This window comes from Mesoplodon densirostris, chromosome 18 (genome assembly GCF_025265405.1).
Source record: "Mesoplodon densirostris isolate mMesDen1 chromosome 18, mMesDen1 primary haplotype, whole genome shotgun sequence".
Classification (NCBI taxonomy): domain Eukaryota; kingdom Metazoa; phylum Chordata; class Mammalia; order Artiodactyla; family Ziphiidae; genus Mesoplodon; species Mesoplodon densirostris.
Genome location: NC_082678.1, coordinates 949,999 through 972,972, shown reverse-complemented (window position 1 = coordinate 972,972; position 22,974 = coordinate 949,999). Strand labels below are relative to the sequence as shown.

At 40.1% G+C, this 22,974-nt stretch overlaps 1 protein-coding gene across 2 annotated transcripts in view; it reads left to right on the top strand.

Annotated features, from left to right (window-relative positions):
• Positions 1–22,974, top strand: part of UTP18 (UTP18 small subunit processome component) — a 42,939-nt gene that overhangs the window by 3,656 nt on the left and 16,309 nt on the right. Inside the window, exons 3-10 of one of the 2 annotated variants that reach the window (XM_060080965.1) lie at positions 1,778–1,876; positions 3,894–3,961; positions 8,385–8,473; positions 10,012–10,137; positions 10,971–11,145; positions 18,839–18,939; positions 19,230–19,320; positions 22,035–22,158. In XM_060080965.1, coding sequence (XP_059936948.1) covers positions 1,778–1,876; positions 3,894–3,961; positions 8,385–8,473; positions 10,012–10,137; positions 10,971–11,145; positions 18,839–18,939; positions 19,230–19,320; positions 22,035–22,158 — 873 coding nt within the window. The remainder of the gene's footprint in view (positions 1–1,777; positions 1,877–3,893; positions 3,962–8,384; positions 8,474–10,011; positions 10,138–10,970; positions 11,146–18,838; positions 18,940–19,229; positions 19,321–22,034; positions 22,159–22,974) is intronic. The other variant, XM_060080966.1, reaches the window with a different exon arrangement.

The window sequence follows — 22,974 nt, the reverse complement described above, 5'->3', positions numbered from 1 at the left end:
TATTCAAGATACTGAAGTGGTCCAGACCTCCCACAACCTCTTGGAGGCCCTGCAGGGGAGAAAGTGCCCTCCGTGAGAATTACCATCCCCCGCCATGCTCTCGCCTCCAACTTAGTGCGCATGTGCAGTGGTCTAGCGGAGCCAGTTCCCCCGTTGCCTCTCTCCCCCAAGGTCGCTAGGTGGTTAGAATTTCCTGTTTTAATCATTCTGGGGCCTCCTGGGAATGACTTTGATATTGGTTAATCTAGTTTAGAGCCCTGTGGTAACTTCAATCCAAGCACACAAACTCAGCTGCAAAACATAAAGATCAAAAAGAGAGCCCGCCCTCCAGCTAAAAAAACAAAACAAAACAAAAACAAAACTGGTCCACATCAAAAAAATCTTAAAAAAAAATAAAAGCAATGATTTCTCTTTTTTCAGACATTGTCAGTTTAGGGAGACAGTTTAGGGTAGGAAATATCTAACTTGTGTTGAGAAAACATTTTTTTTATTAGTCGTTGGTTTTTCTTAAAAGTCTCTATTATGTCTGCGTATTTGTCTACTGGAGACTTTTGTTTTTTTTATTTTTTAAATAAAAATTGTACATAAGGTGTACAACATGATAATTTGCTATATATTTACATGGTGCAGTTATTACTACAGTCACGTGAACTAATTAGCATTTCCATTTCTTCAGATGGTTGCCATTTTTATTTGTGGTGAGAGCCCCTGAAATCTATTCCCTTAGCTAATTTCCAGTGTACAGTACTGTCATTAACTGCAGTCATGCTATGTAACTGCAGCTTTGTACCCTTTGACCAACATCTCCCTGTTTCCTCTACCTTCTCACCCCTGGTAACCATCATTCTGCTCTTCAGATTCCACATATAAGTGAGATTATGCAGTATTTCTCTTTGGTGTCTGTTTTATTTCACTTAGCTTGACATCCTCCAGGGTCATCCATGTTGTTGCAAATGGCAGATGAGACTGTTTATTAATGATTTTAGTATATCAGCTCCTTACATATTGAGAATTTCAAACCTTTATATGTCAAATTTATTGCACATTATCTAGTTTATTGTTTGCCTTTAAGTTTGTTTTAATGTTGTCTGATGCACAGAATATTTTAATATTTATGTAGTGAAGTCTATGACTCTTTTCCTTTTTTTTTTTTTTTTTTGCTGTTGTTTTTAGTAAAAAGTTCTTCAGAGAGAGAGAAATATTTGCCTGTATTTTTCCTTCACAGTATTTTAAGGTTTGGGTTTTGGTTTTTTTTTTTTTTTTTTTCGGTATGCGGGCCTCTCACTGTTGTGGCCTCTCCCGTTGCGGAGCACAGGCTCCGGACGCGCAGGCTCCGGACGCGCAGGCTCAGCGGCCATGGCTCACGGGCCCAGCCGCTCCGCGGCACATGGGATCCTCCCAGACCGGGGCACGAACCCGTATCCCCTGCATCGGCAGGCGGACTCTCAACCACTTGCGCCACCAGGGAGGCCCTGGGTTTTGGTTTTTTTGTTTGTTTGTTTTGTTTTTAACTCTGATTTACCTGGAATTTATTTTGATGAATGGCATAAGCTGTGTCTAGATAAGTAATTATGAATTTGAAATAGCTCTTCAAAAGGTAAACTAGATGATCCGATATATTGGAGATTCCTTTTTGTTTCGGGAAGAATGTGCATTGGAGATGTTCCACATCTTATAAATCTTGACATATGTTGTTTGCTCAAAATACTAAAGGCAGCAACTATTATGTTGATTCTTTAAGTTATTGAAAGCATGCTGTTTTCTGTTTTTTTTATAGGGTTGACATGATGAACAACCGTTTTCGGAAAGATATGATGAAAAATGCCAGTGAAAATAAACTTTCAAAAGATGAGCTTCAAAAGAGACTTAAGGAAGAGTAAGTGTCCTTTTTTATAGGTTTGCCAAGATGTATTTATAACCAGTATTTTATTTTGATTTGCTCAGTCTTTGGCTTCTTGGGTAGTCGGATTTCCATTTTGAATTGGAAGAGCATTGTTCTTGGAAGACATGATTAAGTTTTAGTATGGGGGCCTGAGAAGGAATACAAGTACAAAAAACTTTGGAAAAAAACCTGTAATCCCACCATTTGAATATAATCAATGATATTTTTTTTAACATCTTTATTGCAGTATAAATGCTTTACAATGGTGTGTTAGTTTCTGCTGTATAACAAAGTGAATCAGCTATACATGCATCCCCACATCTCCTCCCTCTTGCATCTCCCTCCCACCCTCCCTATCCTACCCCTCTAGGTGGACACAAAACACCGAGCTGATCTCCTGTGCTATATGGCTGCTTCCCACTAGCTATCTGTTTTACATTTGGTAGTGTATATATGTCCATGCCAGTCTCTCACTTCGTCCCAGCTTACCCTTCCCCCTCCCCGTGTCCTCAAGTCCATTCTCTGTCTGCGTCTTTATTCCTATCTTGCCCCTATGTTCTTCAGAACCTTTTTTCTTTTTTTAGATTCCATATATATGTGTTAGCATAGGGTATTTGTTTTTCTCTTTCTGACTTACTTCACTCTGTATGACAGTCTCTAGGTCCATCCACGTCTCTGCAAATGGCACAATTTTGTTCCTTTTTATGTGTATTAGCTATTTTAAAGTCCTTGTGTGCTAATTCTGTCAGGTCTGTCATTTCTGTTTCTGTTGGCTGCTTTTTCTTCTGGTTATGGTTCATGTTTTTCTGCTTCTCTGTATATCTAGTAATTTTGATTGGATTCTGAGCAGTGTGAATGTTGTTCAGTGTCTGGATTTTGTGTTTTGCTTTTAATGTGTGTTGAACTTTGTCTTGGCAGGCAGTTAATTGACTTGGAGATCACTTTGATCCTTTCAGGATTTGTTTTTAGCTTTCTTCTACAGTAGCATTTATTCTAGGCTGGTTTAGCCCCATTATTAAGGTATGACCTTCCTGGGATCTCTCCTGAATGCCCTGAGTGTTCAGTAAGGACCTTTCCTCTGACTGGTTGAACTCAAATGTCTGAGTTTTGGTTCTGTGCAACTTACTAGTAGTTCTTTGCTTGACCTCATGGAGTTTCATCCTATGAGTGTGCAGTTTAGTATTCAGAAGAAGTGTCTGTGGACTTCTGTGCAGATTTCTGGAGCTCTTTCTCTTCCTCTTCTACAGTTGACTGCCCCTCAAATTCCTGCTGTTTCAGCCTCTTTCAAGTCTGATCTTTTTCTCCTTGTCTCTGTGTCAGGGTCTTATAAAAATGCCTTGAGGGGAAATTCCCAGTAATGGCATTGCTCACCTTGTTACTTTTCTTCTCTTAGAGATCATAGTCATATGTTGCCTGTTGTCCAGTTTCTGAAAATAGTTTCACATATTTTGTCCAGTTTTCTAGTTACTTATGGCTAGTGGGCTTAGTTTGGTGGACATGTCTATGATTCTGCATTAAACAGAAAGATTCTTTTTAGGCTTCCAAATACCAGCCCTTCAGTGTATAACTGTCATGCTTTTCCTGAAGCTTACTTTTTCCAGGATGAAATGCTCCCATTTTATTCAAAGAATATATGATGAAGTTTTGTTTATTTTACCAATCTGGTGGTTTTCTTTCAGACATGTTGTAGTATTCTTTTGTGTACTCTGTGTACTATAGCATTGATTTATAACCACAAAGAGATTTCTATTTCTTTACTTAGTCACCAAATCTGGTGTGTTGATATGTGCAAATAAGACAACTATGTAACTAGATGTAAATAACAACAAATATGTATCCAGGTGGTTTATTACCAATTTAGGACTATCCTGTGTGAGTAGCCCTTCTGTTCTGAAAGATGATAACTTTGGAAGAGATTCTGTTTATGCTCTGACCTATATTCTTGAAATGTATTAAGCTCTGTATAAATACAGTGGTCACTACAAAATTTTATTTTTACATTTTTGCTTAGATTCCAGCATGCCATGGGGGGAGTACCTGCCTGGGCAGAAACCAATAAGCAGAAAACATCTTCAGATGGTGAGTGTTGACACCTCTGTTTAAGTTGGTAAATAGATTCCTATTCCTGTTCTGTTACTGTTTGAGGTTTCTCATGAGGCTTGTTAAAACCTGGTGTTTGAAATATGTCTTTTTTTTTTTTTTAATGTCTGGTTTTGAAGTCTACCATTTCTCTGAAGGAAGCTCTTTTACAATAGTGTAAGACGTACTTAGTAGCATATTTTGTACTTGCGGAGACAATAATGGATGGATTTTATGACGTTTTTCCTCAACAGAACTATGACAACATTATGGCATAGATTAAGTAAAAAATAAGTAGTAGTGTTATTTCTTGATTCAGAGCCCCTTCCAAAGACATAAGCAGCTGATCTAGCTATCCACTAGGAAATGGAATGTCTTTCTAAGGAGTACATGTCAGGTTAGGCCCAGGTGATTATTCACTTTCTAAAAACCTATTTTTCAACTGCAGATTTTAAGTTTGACTTGTACAAAAACTGTTTTTTGCTGTTTAGATCTTTGAGTTTAGATATTATTTATATGGATGGTTTGGCCAAGATCTGATTTGAGTTCTTGGAGTTACAAATTTTAGACTTGGAATTGACTTCTGAAATCCTTGAGGAACCCTAGAGTATATCCTCCCATTGTAATACAGGAGCTCCTTTCTTAGCATCTTTGGTATCTGATGAATCTCTGTTTGATTATCATCATCACCTCTCCCTCCCTTCTCCCCACCCATGTCAGTCTTCATGGTATTCACGTATAGGGAGCCCTTACAAGGAGACAGTTTTATATAATTCTGTTAGCAAACTCAATCTGTTATTAAGTAGAAACTTATGTTCTGGTTTCCAACCAGATACTTTTAGAGGTTAAAGGACTCTTAGTGATGTAGCCCGACTTTATCTGCTGCAAGAAACTTCTCTACAACATCTGTTAGATGATAATTTAGCCTCTGCTTAAATATTTCAAATAATGTTGTACTCTTTATTAGACTATTTCTTCCTCTTTTCTTTTCTTTAAGAACTAATTGTAATTTTTTTACTATTGAAATTTAGCCTCCCTACACTCTGTTGTCCTACCTTTCGAAGAGATATAATCTTATCTCTCTTTCATATAAAACTCTTCTGTTATTTGAGAAATATCTTTCCAGGTTTTTTTTAATATGTTAATCATCTTGTCCTGTCACTGTTTTTTTTTTGTTTTGTTTTGTTTTTGGCCGCCCCATGCAGCATGTGGGATCCTAGTTCCCAGACCAGGGATCGAACCCATGCCCACTGCATCGGGAGCATGGAGTCTTAACCACTGGACCACCAGGGAAGTCCCATCCTGTCACTTTTTTTTACATGGCATAATTTTAAACCTTGGTCATCAGTTTACCTTCCTGGATGAAATATAATTTTATTATCCATTTTAGAATATTGCATTCATAGAACTACAGCAGTTTAGATATGGATTAGGTATATGTTGACATTGAAGCAGAAAATCTCCCAGATCCCAGTGGCTTAATCCAGTAGAATTTTTTTTTTTCCTGTGAGTACAATTGAGGTGGTGAGAAGGTGATGCTCTACTTAAGGGATCCAAGTTTATAGAGGTTCTGCCATCTTCAGGCTGGCTCTTCCAATGTTGCCTAGGATATTGACCACCAGTTGACTTATAGGAGAAGAGAGAGAACTCACCAAGGGAAATTTTTATTGGCCTGTCCTGGAAGTGGTACGTGATACTTTCATCTACATTTTATTGGCCAGAACTCAGTCATGAGGCCACACTAACTGCATGCAATACCAGGAAATATAGTTTGTCTTTGTGCCCAGGAGAAAAAGGAAATGAATTAGGTCAACAGTTAGCCAGTCTGTTACTATCTGGGATATCTAAGTGTAATACCTTAATTGTACATATGACAGGAGTAAAGTTCAAAAAGATAGAAGTGACTTGTCCAAGGTATACTTATTGGCGGAGTGGTGACTACAACCCAGCTTCACAGTTATCTCTAACATATTATTTGTTTTTATCTGTAAATACTAGATTATTATTTTTTTTTTCCTGAATTACCTTTCCCCCTGCCCCCGGCCCACTGGCATGCAGGTTCCCTGACCAGGGATTGAACCTGTGGCCCCTACAGTGGAAGCATGGAGTCTTAACCACTGGACCACCAGGGAAGTCCCTAGGTTGAGTATCTTTAAAAGAGAAGTACTCCCCCCTTTAAACATAGCTATAATGCTATTATCATACACCTTCAGAAATCGATAGTAATTCCTTAATATTATGGAGTTTTATTGTTGCTGTTTTGTCAATTTATTCGCCACCACCGCCACCCCTGCGCCCGCTGCCGCAGTTTTCCAGTTTTTTTAGCTTGCTTTGTATTCTGCTTGGTCTTCATAGGTGCTGTTGAATCTGGCTACATGTCTTTTCTAAGTTTTGGAAATTCTTGCCTGTTATCTCTTCACACATTGTTTTTGTTCCATTCTTTCTTTCCTTCTGGGATACCAATTACATGTATGTTAAAATTTTTTTAAAAAACATTCTGTGTTTTCTGATGAGATTAAGTGCATTCAGGGTGGTATGGCTGTAGACTGTTCTTTTCTGTATTTTCTGTCTTTCTGCTTTCTGTGCTTTAGTCTGGATATTTTTTTCTGATCCTTTTTCCAGACCACTAATTCTCTCTTCAGGTAATTTTGATATCCTGTTAACACCATCCACTGGGGTGTTAGTTTTAATTACTCTGTTTTTCAGTTCTAGAATTTCCATTTGGTTCTTTTTTTTAATAGTCTAGTTCTCTGGCTTAATTCTGAATCTTGCTTTTCATTATCTCTAATATCTTAAACATAAATTTTTAATTTATTTTTTATTATTTTCTTTCCAGTTTTTTTTTTTTTTTTTTTTTGTGGTACGCAGGCCTCTCACTGTTGTGGCCTCTCTCGTTGCAGAGCACAGGCTCTGGACGCACAGGCTCAGTGGCCATGGCTCATGGGCCCAGCCGCTCCACGGCATGTGGGATCCTCCCGGACTGGGGCACAAACCCGTGTCCCCTGCATCGGCAGCCGGACTCTCAACCACTGCGCCACCAGGGAAGCCCTCCTTCCAGTTTTACTGAGATATAATTGACATACAGCACTGTATAAGTTTAAGGTGCACAGTATAATGATTTGACTTACATACATCATGAAATGATTACCTCAATAAGTTCAGTGAATATCCATCATCTCATATAGATAAAAATTAAAGAAGTAGAAAAGAAGTATTTTTTTCTTGTGGTGAGAAGTCTTAGGATTTACTGTCAACACCTTTCATATATAACATACAGCAGAGTTATATTTATCACGTTGTACATTATATCCCTAGTACTTATTTATCTTATAACTGGAAGTTTGTACCTTTTGACTGTCTTCATCCAATTCCCGTCACGTTACGCTCCATCTCTGGTAACCACAGACCTGAACTCTTTTTCTTTGAGTTTTATATGTAATATTTAAAAATTTTATGTCTGATAACTTCATTATCTAGATCTCCTGTGAGGATTGTTTGTTTTTCTCTAGGTTTTCAGTTAAGTTACCTTACCTTGTCATTATTTACCTGGTTATAGATGTCATTGAGTGGTGGGCATTGTATATGAGAAATAGTATTGATTAACTAGAGGTCTAGGACAATGGTATCTTTCTGCAGAGAATTTGTATATTTGTTTTTGGGTAGGTGGTTGGGCAGTGGGCACTAGCAATCCTAGAACATCTTATTCTAGTGAGAGAGTGTGAGGATTCAGTGCTGGGTTTCAGCTCCTGGGAGATTTTCTCGTAATTCTTTGATTTCACCTTTAATTTTATGTATAGCCTTTGGTGGCAACAATCCAGAGCCTCGTGGTTTACCAGACTCCTTAGGAACCTTAGAGGGCTTTGGGTGCTAGATTTTGCTCTCTTAACCCTACAAGTGTTTTGAACACCCTGCTTAGCTTCTCGGCTTTCTTTACTAGAATCGTCAGTCATCTCCGGGGAAAAGCAACCCTGTTACCTCTCTTGGAAGTTCTGATACACAGTTTACTGGCGTTGTTCTTCCAGTCAGCGAAAAGTTCTAGTTCTTTTTCCTGTGAGTTGTTAAGCTAGACCTGCTGTTCATCCTGTTGCCCATCTTGCCACTGTTACGCGTTCCTCTTTTTAAATGAAATGCTGACTCCGTTTCACCTTCATTTCATGTCATGTTGTTTTAGTCACTGTAGTGAACGTGTGTCTTTTGTTCCAGAGTCAGGTGTTGATTTTAACCATATACATTGAGGTCTTGTCATCCTTTTCCTCTCCTTCAAATTTATTTTGCTGTTTTACTTTTACCAGTTGCAGCTTAAATAAAACGATTGAGGTTGGGAGACTGGGAGGGGAGTTGAAGTTTGAAATATAGATGTTTGGGGTAGGTAATGGCCATCTCATTGATTCTGAAGATCAGCCTGTGGGTTTGTTTGACTTAGATGAAAGTGAAGAGGATGAAGATGATTTGTTGCAGAGGACTGGGAATTTCATATCAACATCAACCTCTCTTCCTAAAGGAATCTTAAAGGTGAGAATCCGTAAAATTGGGTCAATCCAACTAATTACCTCTGAAATCCAATATACTTCCCAGTTACAAATATATGGATTCTTGTTATCTGTGGGATTAAATGTGCTTGCTGTCATTTTGACTTGGTAAATATTTGTGTTAGGTTTTTTACCTTTTGCAAAAACAAGATTAAATTATGTTCCCAGGAATTTTTTAGGAATGTTACTTGATTCCTCCTTTTGCATTTCTTGTTCCTTCTGTTGGCACCAGCCTTGTTCATGCTACTCTCATCTCTCGCCCAATGCATAGCAACAGCTTCGTGGCTAGACTCTCCACTTCCACTTTCCTTCTTTCTAAACCGTTCTTCCTATAGTAGCCTGAGGGATCTTTTAAAAATAAAATATCACGTCCTGTCACTTTTCATTGCTCTTTGAAAACTTCTGAATTCCTCACCATAGTCTACACTGCCCTTCACAGGATCTGGCCTTTGCCTACGTCTTCAACTTCATCTGATGCCTTTTCCTCGTATTCCTTACTCGTGCCACACAGGCCTTCTTTCTGTTTCTTGCACATGCCAAGTTCTTTCTTGCCCCTGAACCTTTGCTCTTGCTCATCCCTCCATGTGTTCTTTAAGCACTGCCAGTGGCCAACTCATTCTTACTTTTTTTTTTTTTTTGCGGTACGTGGGCCTCTCACTGTTGTGGCCTCTCCCGCTGCGGAGCACAGGCTCCAGATGCACAGGCTCAGCGGCCATGGCTCACGGGCCCAGCCGCTCCACGGCATGTGGGATCTTCCCGGACTGGGGCACGAACCCTTGTCCCCTGCATCAGCAGGCGGACTCCCAACCACTGCGCCACCAGGGAAGCCCTCATTCTTACTTTTCTGCTCACATGATGCCCTAGAAATGTCTTTCCTCGCCATCTTACCTAAAGTGGTACCTTTCTGCTCACATGATGCCCTAGAAATGTCTTTCCTTGCCATCCTATCTGAAGTGGCTTACTCTAGTTACTGTCTAACTCATCACTGTGTCTCAGTTGTCTATTGTGGTAACCAAGTGCCTACCCAGCACTTGCTTCAGTTAAATATATGTCAAATGAACAGTTCTCTCTTTGATATAATTTTCCCCATTTTAAAATGGTAGCATGCGAATTTAGATGGGGAGGGGGGACCTTATTATGGTAAATTATTAGACAGAGTGATTCTGTCTCTCCCTACCCTGTGCAGATAATTCATTTAGCTCCTCATAGGGTGAATTCACCTCCATTGAAAATGTAGTCACCACAAAAATTTATCTTGAGGGGTTACAAAGAAAACATCATATGATACTGTGTTTTTTATGTAATTGCATTTTTAATGTAGAGGAAGCCCCCGAAAAATGGATTCTTGTATGGTAAAGCACTGTACTAGGGTACTAGTTGGTAGCAGAGCTGTGGTCTTCTGGTTACTTTTCCAATGCACTTTCTTCTGCATTGTAAACTACTTTATAATGTCTTCATGCTTTAAAGAAAATAATGTTAACCCATTCGAATTGATAAAATTTCAGCTTTATTTTTCTGTAGATGAAGCACTGCCAGCATGCTAATGCTGAGCGTCCTACTACTGCTCGGATCTCGTCTGTGCAGTTTCATCCTCGAGCACAGGTTGTGATGGTCGCTGGACTAGATAATGCTGTATCGCTATTTCAGGTATGCATTTTTTTTTTTTTTTTTTTTTTTTTTTTTTGCGGTACGCGGGCCTCTCACTGTTGTGGCCTCTCCCATTGCGGAGCACAGGCTCCGGATGCGCAGGCTCAGCGGCCACGGCTCACAGGCCCAGCCGCTCTGCGGCATGTGGGATCTTCCCGGACCAGGGCACGAACCCGCATCCCCTGCATCAGCAGGCGGACTCTCAACCACTGCACCACCAGGGAAGCCCTCATTCTTACTTTTCTGCTCACATAACGCCCTAGAAATGTCTTTCCTCACCATCTTACCTAAAGTGGCACCTTTCTGCTCACATGATGCCCTAGAAATGTCTTTCCAGGGAAAGACACTGCACCACCAGGGAAGCCCCAGGTATGCATTTTTAAATGAAGACTTGTAGGGACTTCCCTGGTGGCGCAGCGGTTAAGAATCTGCCCGCCAGTGCAGGGGACACGGGTTTGATCCCTGGTGCTGGAAGATCCTACATGCCGCAGAGCAGCTAAGCCCGTGCACCACAACTACTGAGCCTGTGCTCTAGAGCCCGTGAGCCACAACTACTGAGTCCACGTGCCACAACTACTGAAACCCACGTGCCTAGAGCCCTTGCTCCGCAACAAGAGAAGCCACCACAATGAGAAGCCCGTGCACTGCAATGAAGAGTAGCCCCCACTCGCTGCAGCTAGAGAAAGTCCATGCGCAGCAACGAACACCCACCGCAGCCAAAAATAAATAAAATAAATAAATTTAAAAAAAAAGACTTGTAGTGAAAAGTGTTTACAATCAGCATACATGGTCTGTGGAAATAATCAAAAGGAATATTTTGTACTTCCTTATAGGTTGATGGAAAAACAAATCCTAAAATTCAGAGCATCTATTTGGAAAAGTTTCCAATCTTTAAAGCTTGTTTTAGTGCTAATGGAGAAAAGGTTTTAGCCACGAGTACTCACAGCAAGGTTCTTTATGTCTATGATATGCTGGCTGGAAAGCTAATTCCTGTGCATCAAGTAAGAGGTAAGGTTTCTAATGAACATATAGCTGACACACACCTCCCTCCCCCCCAGCCCATAGTTGAGTTTGTTTAACAGTATTTGCAACCACTTTTTTTCCTCCCCATAGAATTATTAAAAATAAGGGTTTCTTTGGTTTTACTATTTGGAAAATGTGTTGTTGTGATAACATGTTTGAATGAAAAAAGTGAACTGACTTTTTACTGAGTACCTATGGGAAGAAAATCATAATTTGCAAATATATATTCCCCTAGACCAGAAAAGCAGTTGCAAATACTTGGCTGTAAAATTAACAGTTGCTGCAGCAGAAAGAACATGAGCCTGGGAGCTAGAAGACCTGGGTTCTACTTCCTTGGGCAAATTATTTCACTCCTCTGATCTAAAATTTGGGTGCTCTCCAGTTCTTCTGCTGTTTGTTATAATACAATTTTGGTTTACATTTAAAGGAAATAAAGCACTGCTTTTGGAATTTGTAATGTATTTTGAAGAATGGACTACTTAAAAAATACATCTTTTTTTATCAGATGAAAATTTCTTTCCTCTGCCTTATCTCTTCTTCTGCATTCTCCTCAAAAATATAATGACACCTTCATGAATCCTTTGGGAACTAAAGTCCTTGTAATGAAATTGGTTGGGTTAACATTATGAATCTTGGGAGGTGGTGTTGTCGTATGCTACAGCTTGCTGGTAGTCTCCCTGTTAAATTGCACATATGTGGGGCTGTAAGGGTTACAGGTTGCTCTGTACAGCCTTTTTTCTGCTAGTGGTTAAAAGTGAGTAAGGCCAACTTTAGAAACATTTATGAAGTTTATTTTCAGTGTTTCCGGTCTTGTCTTTCCTGTGTTCCTGACACTTTCAGTGATCCTTTCCAAGGGGGGTTTTACTTTATCTATTTATGCTTTAAATCAGTGCTTCTCAAACATTAATGTGCATATGAATCACCTGGGGATCTTGTTAAAATGCAGACTCTGATTCTGTTGTTTTGAGGCGGCCTGATTCTGCATTTCTAACAAGTTCTCAGATGCTGCTGATGCTACTGGTCCATGGACTTCCCTTTGAGTTGGAAAACCTTAAACTGTTTCCCCGTATTGAAATAGAAAACAACATGTAGTAGTTATTATTCTTAAATGTCATTCCACTAATCGAAAGGAATGTGCTCTGGTCTTTCCTTGCCTTGCATCCTCTTGGGGAAAGCAAACCACGGGTGGCTGAGATCCAGTAGTGATATGTACTGTGGATCTGCTGGTATGCCGGGGTGTGTATCTGATCACCGGATTCTTCTAAGACATGGCATTTATCTTTGCCTTTTAATATTTTTCCTTCTCTTTCCTCAATAAGCATAACTTGGTAATAATGATAATTATAATAGTAATGGTAAACCAAATGTATTTCTTCTTGTGGTGTTACGCTATTGAATATAATTCTCAGTCTCATGATTATAAAACTATCAATAACTCAATTAATTAAGGACAGTAGAACAAGGGGGAAAATTGCTGACAAGTTAGGATGTGCAAGCCTTACGTGTATGTGAGCTCTTGGTTCTTGCAAATGCAAGTCTGAAAAATGAAGAATTCAGAATTGATGCATTCTGAAGAATTCCGCTTTGATGGTTCCTTCCACTAACCTGTCAGGGCTTGTAAAGTGGGGTCCATGGACTCTCAAAATTCAGGGGTCTGTGAAGCTGGATAGGAAAAACATTCCATCTTTATTTTCACTAATCTCTAAATGAAATTTAGCATTTCCTTCGGTTACGAAAGTTTTAAACAACCATTATTTTGAGAAGGGTATCATACACTTCACCAGACTGGCACACAGAAAGGTTAAGAACCACAGATTACTATTTCAAAGTCCAGAAGCAGTTTCTGTTGCATCATTTAGAAGGACAGTTCTTTTATCTATATCCATCTGTGCCGGGTCTTAGTTGTGGCATGTGGGATCTTTGTTGCAGCATGAGAGATCTTCATTGCGGCGTGCGGGAATCTTTTAGTCGTGGCATGCGGACTCTTAGTCCTGGCACGCGGACTCTTATTTGTGGCACGCGGAATCTAGTTCACTGACCAGGGATCGAACCTGGGCTGCCTGCATTGGGAGCACCGAGTCTTAACCACCGCACCAGCAGGGAAGTCCCTAGAAGGACAGTTCTTTTTTTTTTTTTTTTTAAGATTTATTTATTTAATTTTATTTTTGGCTGCATTGGGTCTTAGTTGTGGCACACGGGATCTTCGTTGAGGCATGTGGGATCTTCTCTTGCGGCGTGCAGTCTTCTCTCTAGTCGTAGCGTGCGGGATTTCTCTCTCTAGTTGTGGTGCGTGGGACATGGGCTCCAGAGCACGTGGGCTCTGTAGTTTGCAGCATGCAGGCTCTCTAGTTGAGGTGCCCGAGCTCAGTAGTTGCGGTGCGTGGGCTTAGTTGCCCCGAGGCATGTGGGATCTTAGTTCCCTGATCAGGGATCTAACCCCTGTCCCCTGCATTGCAAGGTGGATTCTTTACCACTGGACCACCAGGGAAGTCCCAGAAGGACAGTTCTTAAGGCAGCTGTCTTGTTCTAGGAAAACACAAAGAATTTGACCATTTGGGAATCCAGTTAGTTTGTCAGGCAGCCATTTTGATTTATAGGCATATGGTCATTGCTGAGCCTTAGTTTTCTCTTTCTGTAAACTCAAGTGTTCTAAAATATTAAAATAATTTTTTAGAAGATTGTAACTAAGCACCACCTGCCACTTGGTAAATGCTCAGTCATTGGTAAGTGCTGTCATTGTTAAGAACAGCATATAATCTATCTGATCACAATCAGTTCACTTCCCATCCTGTGGAATTTGGCTCTATTCTAGTTAAATTGGCCATTCTTTTTCTTATCTATTAGTTGCTCAGCAGTTGACCTAAAAATCTCATTCCTGGGACTTCCTGGCGGTCCAGTGGTTAAGACTCCGTGCTTCCAATGCAGGGGGCGTGGGTTCGATCCCTGGTCTGGGAACGAAGATCCCACATGCTGTGTGGGGTGGCCAAAAAAAAAAAAAACAACTCATTCCCTAATCCATAGAAACATTTATACTTGACATCTTTAAAGCTCTGTATCTTCTTTCTCAAGGCCATGTTATAAATTTTGTCTGGCTTCTATTTTTTTTTTTTTGCGGTACGCGGGCCTCTCACTGTTGTGGCCTCTCCCGTTGCGGAGCACAGGCTCCGGATGCGCAGGCCCGTCGGCCATGGCTCACGGGCCCAGCCGCTCCGTGGCATGTGGGATCCTCCCAGACCGGGGCACGAACCCGTGTCCCCTGCATCGGCAGGCGGACTCTCAACCACTGTGCCACCAGGGAAGCCCTGGCTTCTATTTTGAAAGGTCTAGCTTTTATAAAAAGCAATTGTAATATTGAAATTAGCATTTATTATCACTGTTCCTTTGTGAAGTCAAAAGTAAAATGCTATGTACATATAACTGGTGTACAGTACACTGTAAGCTTTGGATAAAAATATGGTTATCTTATTTTTCCAATTAATTGATAAAGTAAACTGTTTGTCCTTATTTGTTGGAATTCTAGTATTTCCTTCTTGAAGACAACCCCCTTTCCTGAATTACCCCCAAACGACAGGCTTACTCAGGCCAAAAACATAAGGTCTTTCACTGCAGGCAGAGAGCAGTGGACTGTGTAAAGAGTCCTCTGGCATTTTGCCTCTGTTGCTGCCATCCTGGGTCTGTGTTCACACTGGTCCCACACAGCATGAGGGAAGTTTGTTTACTGTTGCCCTTGTGACACCTGTGCAGTCTGCAGTCTTCCAGGACTGTGGTGGTGCCCAGCTGTAGGCTCCAAGGTGAACACTTGGAGCTCTGTCTTGCATTCCCACTGTGCTCTTAGGATTGGGTCTGGAGGGGTTTCCAGAACTAACCTCCCTTCTCTGCTTCATCATGTAATAATATTTTCCCTATGTTTGGAGCTGTTTCTTTCTGTATGCTGTAGTCGGTATATAATGCTTGCCTAAAATTTGGGATGAATATTACCCTTAGTAGGACTAGAGTCATTGTGAAGAAGATGGTCATCCCTAGCAGAAGTAACCCTAGTGATTGGAAATATGTGTCTGGATTGATTCCAGTCAAGGAAGCTAGGATGTAGTCTCTTGGTGGGTGGGGCTGGAGTGGGAGGCCCAGTTTTGTAGTATTGTGAACCATCTAGACAAAGACTGTTAGTAGCACAGAGATGGTCTGTGGGACCTTTAACTATCATTTTCCTGTGGGGAAACAAGAACTCTTCACTGGATTTTTCTAAATTCTTTTTTCTGATTAATATTCTAACTTAGCGATATGCTCACATGGTGCAAAAGTCCAGTGCGCACCAGTGAGTGGATGGTGACAATTCTCTTCCGCTCTGTCACCCTGGAAGCGTAGCTAGTTACACTTATTCTTTTGTATCCTTTCTATTAGGCAACTTGTTAATGGGTAAGTTGACTCTATAAGCAATTTAATATCAGAAGGGTCTCCTGCATAGTCAGTTTGAGCCTTTTAGGGAAAGGAACATGTCCCATTATAAATAAGTAAACTGACATCTGGTCTATATACTTAGCTCATGTGATTTGGTTACATGAGTCTTGAGAAGCTAATCAACTTTTTTTTAACATCTTCATTGGAGTATAATTGCTTTACAATGGTGTGTTTGTTTCTGCTTTATAACAAAGTATTTCAGTTATACATATACATATGTTCCCATATCTCTTCCCTCTTGTGTCTCCCTCCCTCCCACCCTCCCTATCCCACCCCTCTAGGTGGTCACAAACCACCGAGCTGATCTCCCTGTGCTATGCGGCTGATTCCCACTAGCTATTTTATGTTTGGTAGTGTATATATGTCCATGCCACTCTCTCACTTTGTCACAGCTTACCCTTCCCCCTCCCCATATCCTCAAGTCCATTCTCTAGTAGGTCTGTGTCTTTATTCCTGTCTTGCCCCTGGATTCTTCATGTCCTTTTTTGTTTTTTTCCTTAGATTCCATATATATGTGTTAGCATACGGTATTTGTCTTTCTCTTTCTTACTTACTTCACTCTGTATGACAGACTCTAGGTCCATCCACCTCACTACAAATAACTCAATTTCATTTCTTTTCATGGCTGAGTAATATTCCATTGTATATATGTGCCACATCTTCTTTATCCATTCATCTCTTGATGGACACTTAGGTTGCTTCCACATCCTGGCTATTGTAAATAGAGCTGCAGTGGACATTTTGGTACATGACTCTTTTTTTTTTTAATTAATTAATTAATTTTTTTTGCGGTACGCGGGCCTCTCACTGTTGTGGCCTCTCCCGCTGCAGAGCACAGGCTCTGGATGTGTAGGCTCAGCGGCCATGCCTCATGGGCCCAGCTGCTCCGCGGCATGTGGTATCTTCCCGGACTGGGGCACGAACCCGTGTCCCCTGCATCGGCAGGCAGACTTTCAACCACTGTGCCACCAGGGAAGCCCTAATTTATTTTTTTATATATTTTTTTCATGACTCTTATTGAATTCTGGTTTTCTCAGGGTATATGCCCAGTAGTGGGATTGCTGGGGCATATGGTAGTTCTATTTTTAGTTTCTTAAGGAACCTCCATACTGTTCTCCATAGTGGCTGTATCAATTTACATTCCCACCAACAATGCAAGAGTGTTCCCTTTTCTCCACACCCTCTCCAGCATTTATTGTTTCTAGATTTTTTGATGATGGCCATTCTGACTGGTGTGAGATGATGTCTCATTGTAGTGTTGATTTGCATTTCTCTAATGGTTAATGATGTTGAGCATTCTTTCATGTGTTTGTTGGCAGTCTGTATATCTTCTTCGGAGAAATGTCTATTTAGGTCTTCTGCCCATTTTTGGGTTTGGGTGGTTTCATTGATGTTGAGCTGCATGAGCTGCATGTAAATTTTGGAGATTAATCCTTTGTCAGTTGCTTCATTTGCAAATATTTTTTCCCATTTTGAGGGTTGTCTTTTGGTCTTGTTTATGGTTTCCTTTGCTGTGCAAAAACTTTGAAGTTTCATTAGGTCCCATTTGTTTAGTTTTGTTTTTATTTCCATTTCTCTAGGAGGTGGGTCAAAAAGGATCTTGCTGTGATTTATGTCACAGAGTGTTCTGCCTATGTTTTCCTCTAAGAGTTTGATAGTTTCTGGCCTTACGTTTAGGTCTTTAATCCATTTTGAGTTTATTTTTGTGTACGGTGTTAGGGAGTGTTCTAATTTCATACTTTTACACGTACCTGTCCAGTTTTGCCAGTACCACTTATTGAAGAGGCTGTCTTTTCTCCACTGTATATTCTTGCCTCCTTTATCAAAGATAAGGTGACCAGGGCTTCCCTGGTGGCGCAGTGGTTGAGAGCCTGCCTGCCGATGCAGGGGACATGGGTTCGTGCCCCAGTCCAGGAAGATCCCACATGCCGCAGAGCGGCTAGGCCCGTGAGCCATGGCTGCTGAGCCTGCGCATCCGGAGCCTGTGCTTCGCAGTGGGAGAGGCCACAGCAGTGAGAGGCCCGTGTACCGCAAAAAAAAAAAAAAAAAAAGATAAGGTGACCATATGTGTGTGGGTTTATCTCTGGGCTTTCTATCCTGTTCCATTGATCTATATTTCTGTTTTTGTGCCAGTACCATTACTGTCTTGATTACTGTAGCTTTGTAGTATAGTCTGAAGTCAGGGAACCTGATTCCTCCAGCTCTGTTTTTCATTCTCAAGATTGCTTTGGCTATTCGGGGTCTTTTGTGTTTCCATACAAATTGTGATATTTTTTGTTCTAGTTCTGTGAAAAATGCCAGTGGTAGTTTGATAGGGATTGCTTTAAATCTGTAGATTGCTTTGGGTAGTAGAGTCATTTTCACAATGTTGATTCTTCCAATCCAAGAACATGGTATATCTCTCCATCTATTTGTATCATCTTTAATTTCTTTCATCAGTGCATACAGGTCTTTTGTCTCCTTAGGTAGGTTTATTTCTAGATATTTTATTCTTTTTGTTGCAATGGTAAATGGGAGGGTTTTCTTAATTTCACTTTCAGATTTTTCATCATTAGTGTACAGGAATGCCAGAGATTTCTGTGCATTAATTTTGTATCCTGCTGCTTTACCAAATTCATTGTTTAGCTCTAGTAGTTTTCTGGTAGCATCTTTACGATTCTCTATGTATAGTATCGTGTCATCTGCAAACAGTGACAGCTTTACTTTTTCTTTATCAACTCTTGAATACACTACTGACACATGGTTTTGGTTTGTTTTTTCTTTTTGATCCACAGAGTTAAGAGTTAGACTCCCATTCATCATGGGATGTTTCGTAGGTGGCTAGCAACTAGTGTCTGCATGTTACTGTGTTTTAGCTGTCTCTGTGTCAGTGTATTTTCCTTCTGGTCATGAACGTTTTGACAGAGAAGTATAATTTATCCTTTTAGTTACTTACAGGTATTACTGTTTACATTTGGAAAATTAGTTGATAAGTTTACTGGTTGGAGAGCTGGCTCTCAGGCCTGTAATTAGAATGGTAAATGTTAACCAAGGCAAAGAACAGAAGTTTGCTAAGCATTTTGTAGTGACCTTGTATTTCGGTAATACTCAATGATGCATGGGGTCAGAGTTATTCAGAGTCTGAGCCCATGTTTTATTTAAGGCACTTAAAAAGTAAGAAACTCTCAATTGTCAGTGGAAGCTTTACTGCAGACCATTAATCTTTATTGATTCATCTCCTTAGGTTTGAAGGAGAAGATAGTGAGGAGCTTCGAAGTCTCCCCAGATGGATCCTTTTTGCTTATAAATGGTGTTGCTGGATATTTTCACTTGCTGTCAATGAAGGTGAACCATTATTAGCTGTTGCTTGTTCTGCTAGGATAAGACATTAGTGTAGGGATGGTCTTGAACCATAACTCATGGTGTCCTTAAATCTGCATCTCAATTAGAGGAACATATTGAGACTTGGGGAGAAGTTGTGGGCAGTTTGGGAAGAATTTTTTTTTTGAGGGTAGGGAAAAACAAAGTTGAGTAGGTGCTACAAAATAGAGAACTAGATTGCTTTTATTCTGCACATTGTGATTCTTCTTTGCAGCACCTAGCAATTTGATAAGTAATATTTATTGTTCTTCCAGACTAAAGAGCTAATTGGTAGTATGAAAATTAATGGAAGGATTGCAGCATCCACATTCTCTTCGGATAGTAAGAAAGTATATGCATCTTCAGGTAAGTTAAGTTAATGACAAGATGATCAGAAGCTTCTTTGAAGCTTTGGGTGTGTTTAAATACCAACTTTAACCAAAACTGGGTTTGATTTTAGACTTTTTTGTGTTAGTGAGAAAATCATTTTTATTTTTACAATTCATTTTTCATTGCTGTTTGCCTTCTCATTTACTAACTAGTAATGGTGAAGGATGAACCGCTTAACATGCACTGTTTGGGGAAAAGATGGGAAGAAAAGGCATTTTATTTAATTAATTAATTTTTGACTATGTTGGGTCTTTGTTGCTACATGTGGGCTTTCTCTAGTTGCAGCAAGCGGGGGCTGCTCTTCGTTGTGATGCGTGGGCTTCTCACTGCAGTGGCTTCTCTTGCAGAGCACAGGCTCTAGGTGCATGGGCTTCAGTAGTTGTGGCATGCGAGCTCAGTAGTTGTGGCTTGCGGGCTCTAGAGCACAGACTCAGTAGTTTTCGGTGCACGGGCTTAGTTGCTCCGCGGCATGTGGGATCCTCCCGGACCAGGGATCAAACCCGTGTCTTCTGCGTTGGCAGGCGGATTCTTAACCACTGTGCCGTCAGGGAAGTCCCCAGAAAATGCATTTTAAAAGATGTCTTATTCTGAGACTTTCTTACTTTCTTTTTGGAAGTTACTTAAAATCATCACTTCTTTTCTTTTAGCCTCTTTTGACTTGGATAATGTTTGGAATTTTCTTCATTATTGACTGAAAACAATTCTGATCTCATCCTGACATTTCTTTAGTACTACCAACCAATCCTTTATCATTCCTGACAGTCTCTAATCTTGTCCTTTTCTGCTGGCTTTTCTGACTGTCCTGTGACTCTTACGCCTTTTCCTAGAGGATCTTGGGGACCATCACAAGCTCAGCGTAGCTCATGCTGTTTGGTAGTGGGAGGCATTAGAGTGGTTCTGCCAGTGAGTAGTAGTCTTCAATCTATTCAAAAACTTTTTTTAAAAAAAGGATTAAGTTTAGCATTAACTTTAATTTTTGTTTTGGTTTTGGCCCAGAACCAAACTTTCACAAGGTTGAGTTACTTACATTTGTATGTTTTTAATCCAATAATAGAAGAATGTCATCAGCATATATAGTCTCTATTAATTAATACGCTAGGTTTTATGAGGGGTAAGGAATAAATATAGGTTCAGAGAAATAATGTTCCTAATGAAATGGCCCTTGGATCTTGGGAGAGTCAGAGCTGGGGAGAAGAGTTGAAAGGGTCAGCACAGGTACTGAGATTTGGTTATATGAATTGGATATAGATGTTAAATATTTACCAGTTAGGTTAGGACCATGGAGGTCTAATTTACCATAAGAAGAAAGGTCCTGAAATCAGAGAAGGAGTAATCAGAAGTTGAGCCTTGGTAAGTTAGGTGTTACCTGTATTTTGATTGGTGTTCTCCCCCCTCCCCTTCCTCCTTTACTCCTTCTGTAAGGAGTGATTTATGTGATTGGCATCATATTGTTCATATTTATTGTTTTATATATATAAAGAATATTTTGATAGAAGGAGTGTTGAAGAAAGAATTTACCTTTTATCTTTTCAGCTGAACCAGTTTTTTCTTTTTGTTTTCTCTTGGATTAATAATTGCTTCTTAAGTCAACATCAACTTATGGCCATCTAATACACTCGCTTTCTAGATGGTCTTCCTGCCCTTGATCCCTTCCGGTCCCATTTTAGTCTGTTGCTAGCTAGGCTGATCTTTAAACCCCTTCCTTTATTGTACCATTGCCCTACAGACAGACATAAAGCTTCTAAAATTTGAGCCTATTAAATTTTTTCTAAATACATTTTTTACTTCTACCTAACCTAAACCCTTATGCCAGCCTGGGAAATTTTGTTTCTTAATGAAATAGTTAAAGCAGTGAGATTCATTGAATTCTCATTGGAAGGATAATAGTATAGAAGGGTGAATGTTAGAGCAATATCCACAGAAAAGAAAGAGATGAAATACATGAGTGAGGAGCCACCTTTGAGATGGGTATAGGGTCATTCTACACATCTATAATGGGTGTGAGGAAGGGGGTGATCATCAAGATTGAGTGTATAGGAGAGAGAGAAGGAGACTGATCTTGGCACTTAGGTGGCCATTTCTATCATGAAAATATTTGTGTTCTCATCAGATTTAATATCCTTTATCTTTCACACATTCTCCCTTCTCTAAACTATTTGTGCTTATTACAATAAATTATCCATACCTCCTTAATTAAACTATAAATTCCTTTTGGTCTGGATCAGTTCATTCTTCATTTCCTCCTCTGTCGTCAGCTTCATCATCAGTATGGTATCTAAATCACCTAGCCTTACATGTTAGGTACTCTGATACCTCTTGATAGATGTTGGAAAACCTTTGCTGGTGGGTTTTTTGTTTTTTTTTTTCAAATTTTGCGCCAATAATTTATCTGAGTGAAATGTAGAAACTTTTTCTGAAAGTTCAACTCAAGCCAAGAGTTTGTGATTTTCACTCTAAACCTAAAGATACTGTTTATTAATGACTAATGAGGGTGTAGTTTTCTATATATGAAAATGTATACAAGAAACATTTTTAGGCCAGTTTTCTAGACCTAGGACAATTATAGTATATAGTAGGTCTTTATTTGTAGTATCTTGTACTATTAAAGAGGGACTAAGAATGGTCAGTTCACTTGCCTTTCAAGTTTAAAACAAAATTAACCAAACCCATTTTTTGGCTGTTTCATTCAGGGGATGGAGACGTTTATGTTTGGGATGTGAACTCTAGGAAGTGCCTTAACAGATTTGTTGATGAAGGCAGTTTATATGGATTAAGCATTGCCACATCTAGGAATGGACAGTATGTGGCTTGTGGGTAAGTAAACGGAGGTTCTGGTAACCTTTAATCACCTTTTGCTAATGAGAAAATATTAAAGAATTGAGGGGCTTCCCTGGTGGCGCAGTGGTTAAGAATCCGCCTGCCAGTGCAGGGGCATGGGTTCAAGCCCTGGTCCGGGAAGATCCACATGCCGTGGAGCAACTAAGCCCGTGTGCCACAACTACTGAGCCTGCACTCTAGAGTCCATGAGCCACAACTACTGAAGCGCGTGCGCCTAGAGCCCCTGCTCCTCAAGAAGAGAAGCCACCGCGAGGAGAAGCCCGCACACCACAACAAAGAGTAGCCCCCGCTTGCTGCAACCAGAGAAAGCCCGTGCACAGCAACGAAGACCCAACGTAGCCAAAAATAAAATTTATAAATTTATAAATAAATTTATAAAAAGAAAGAAAAAAAAAAGAATTGAATATACTGAATGGTGCCTAGTAGTTCTGTTTATAAACTAGTAATATGAAATTAATAAACCCAGGTCTTACATTTTATTGTCTTAATAATGTTTGTTAATATTTGTGTTTAATAATATTAACGGCAGTTTTTCAGCTCTTTAGCAAAGAAAATACTGGACTACCTTATGTTATGGTGTGTTTTCTTATGTTTGAAATATTTGTTTGATTTTTTTTTTTTTTTTTTTTTTTTTTTTTTTTTTTTGCGGTATGCGGGCCTCTCACTGTTGTGGCCTCCCCCGTTGCGGAGCACAGGCTCCGGACGCGCAGGCTCCGGACGCGCAGGCTCAGCGGCCATGGCTCACGGGCCCAGCCGCTCCGCGGCATATGGGATCCTCCCAGACCGGGGCAC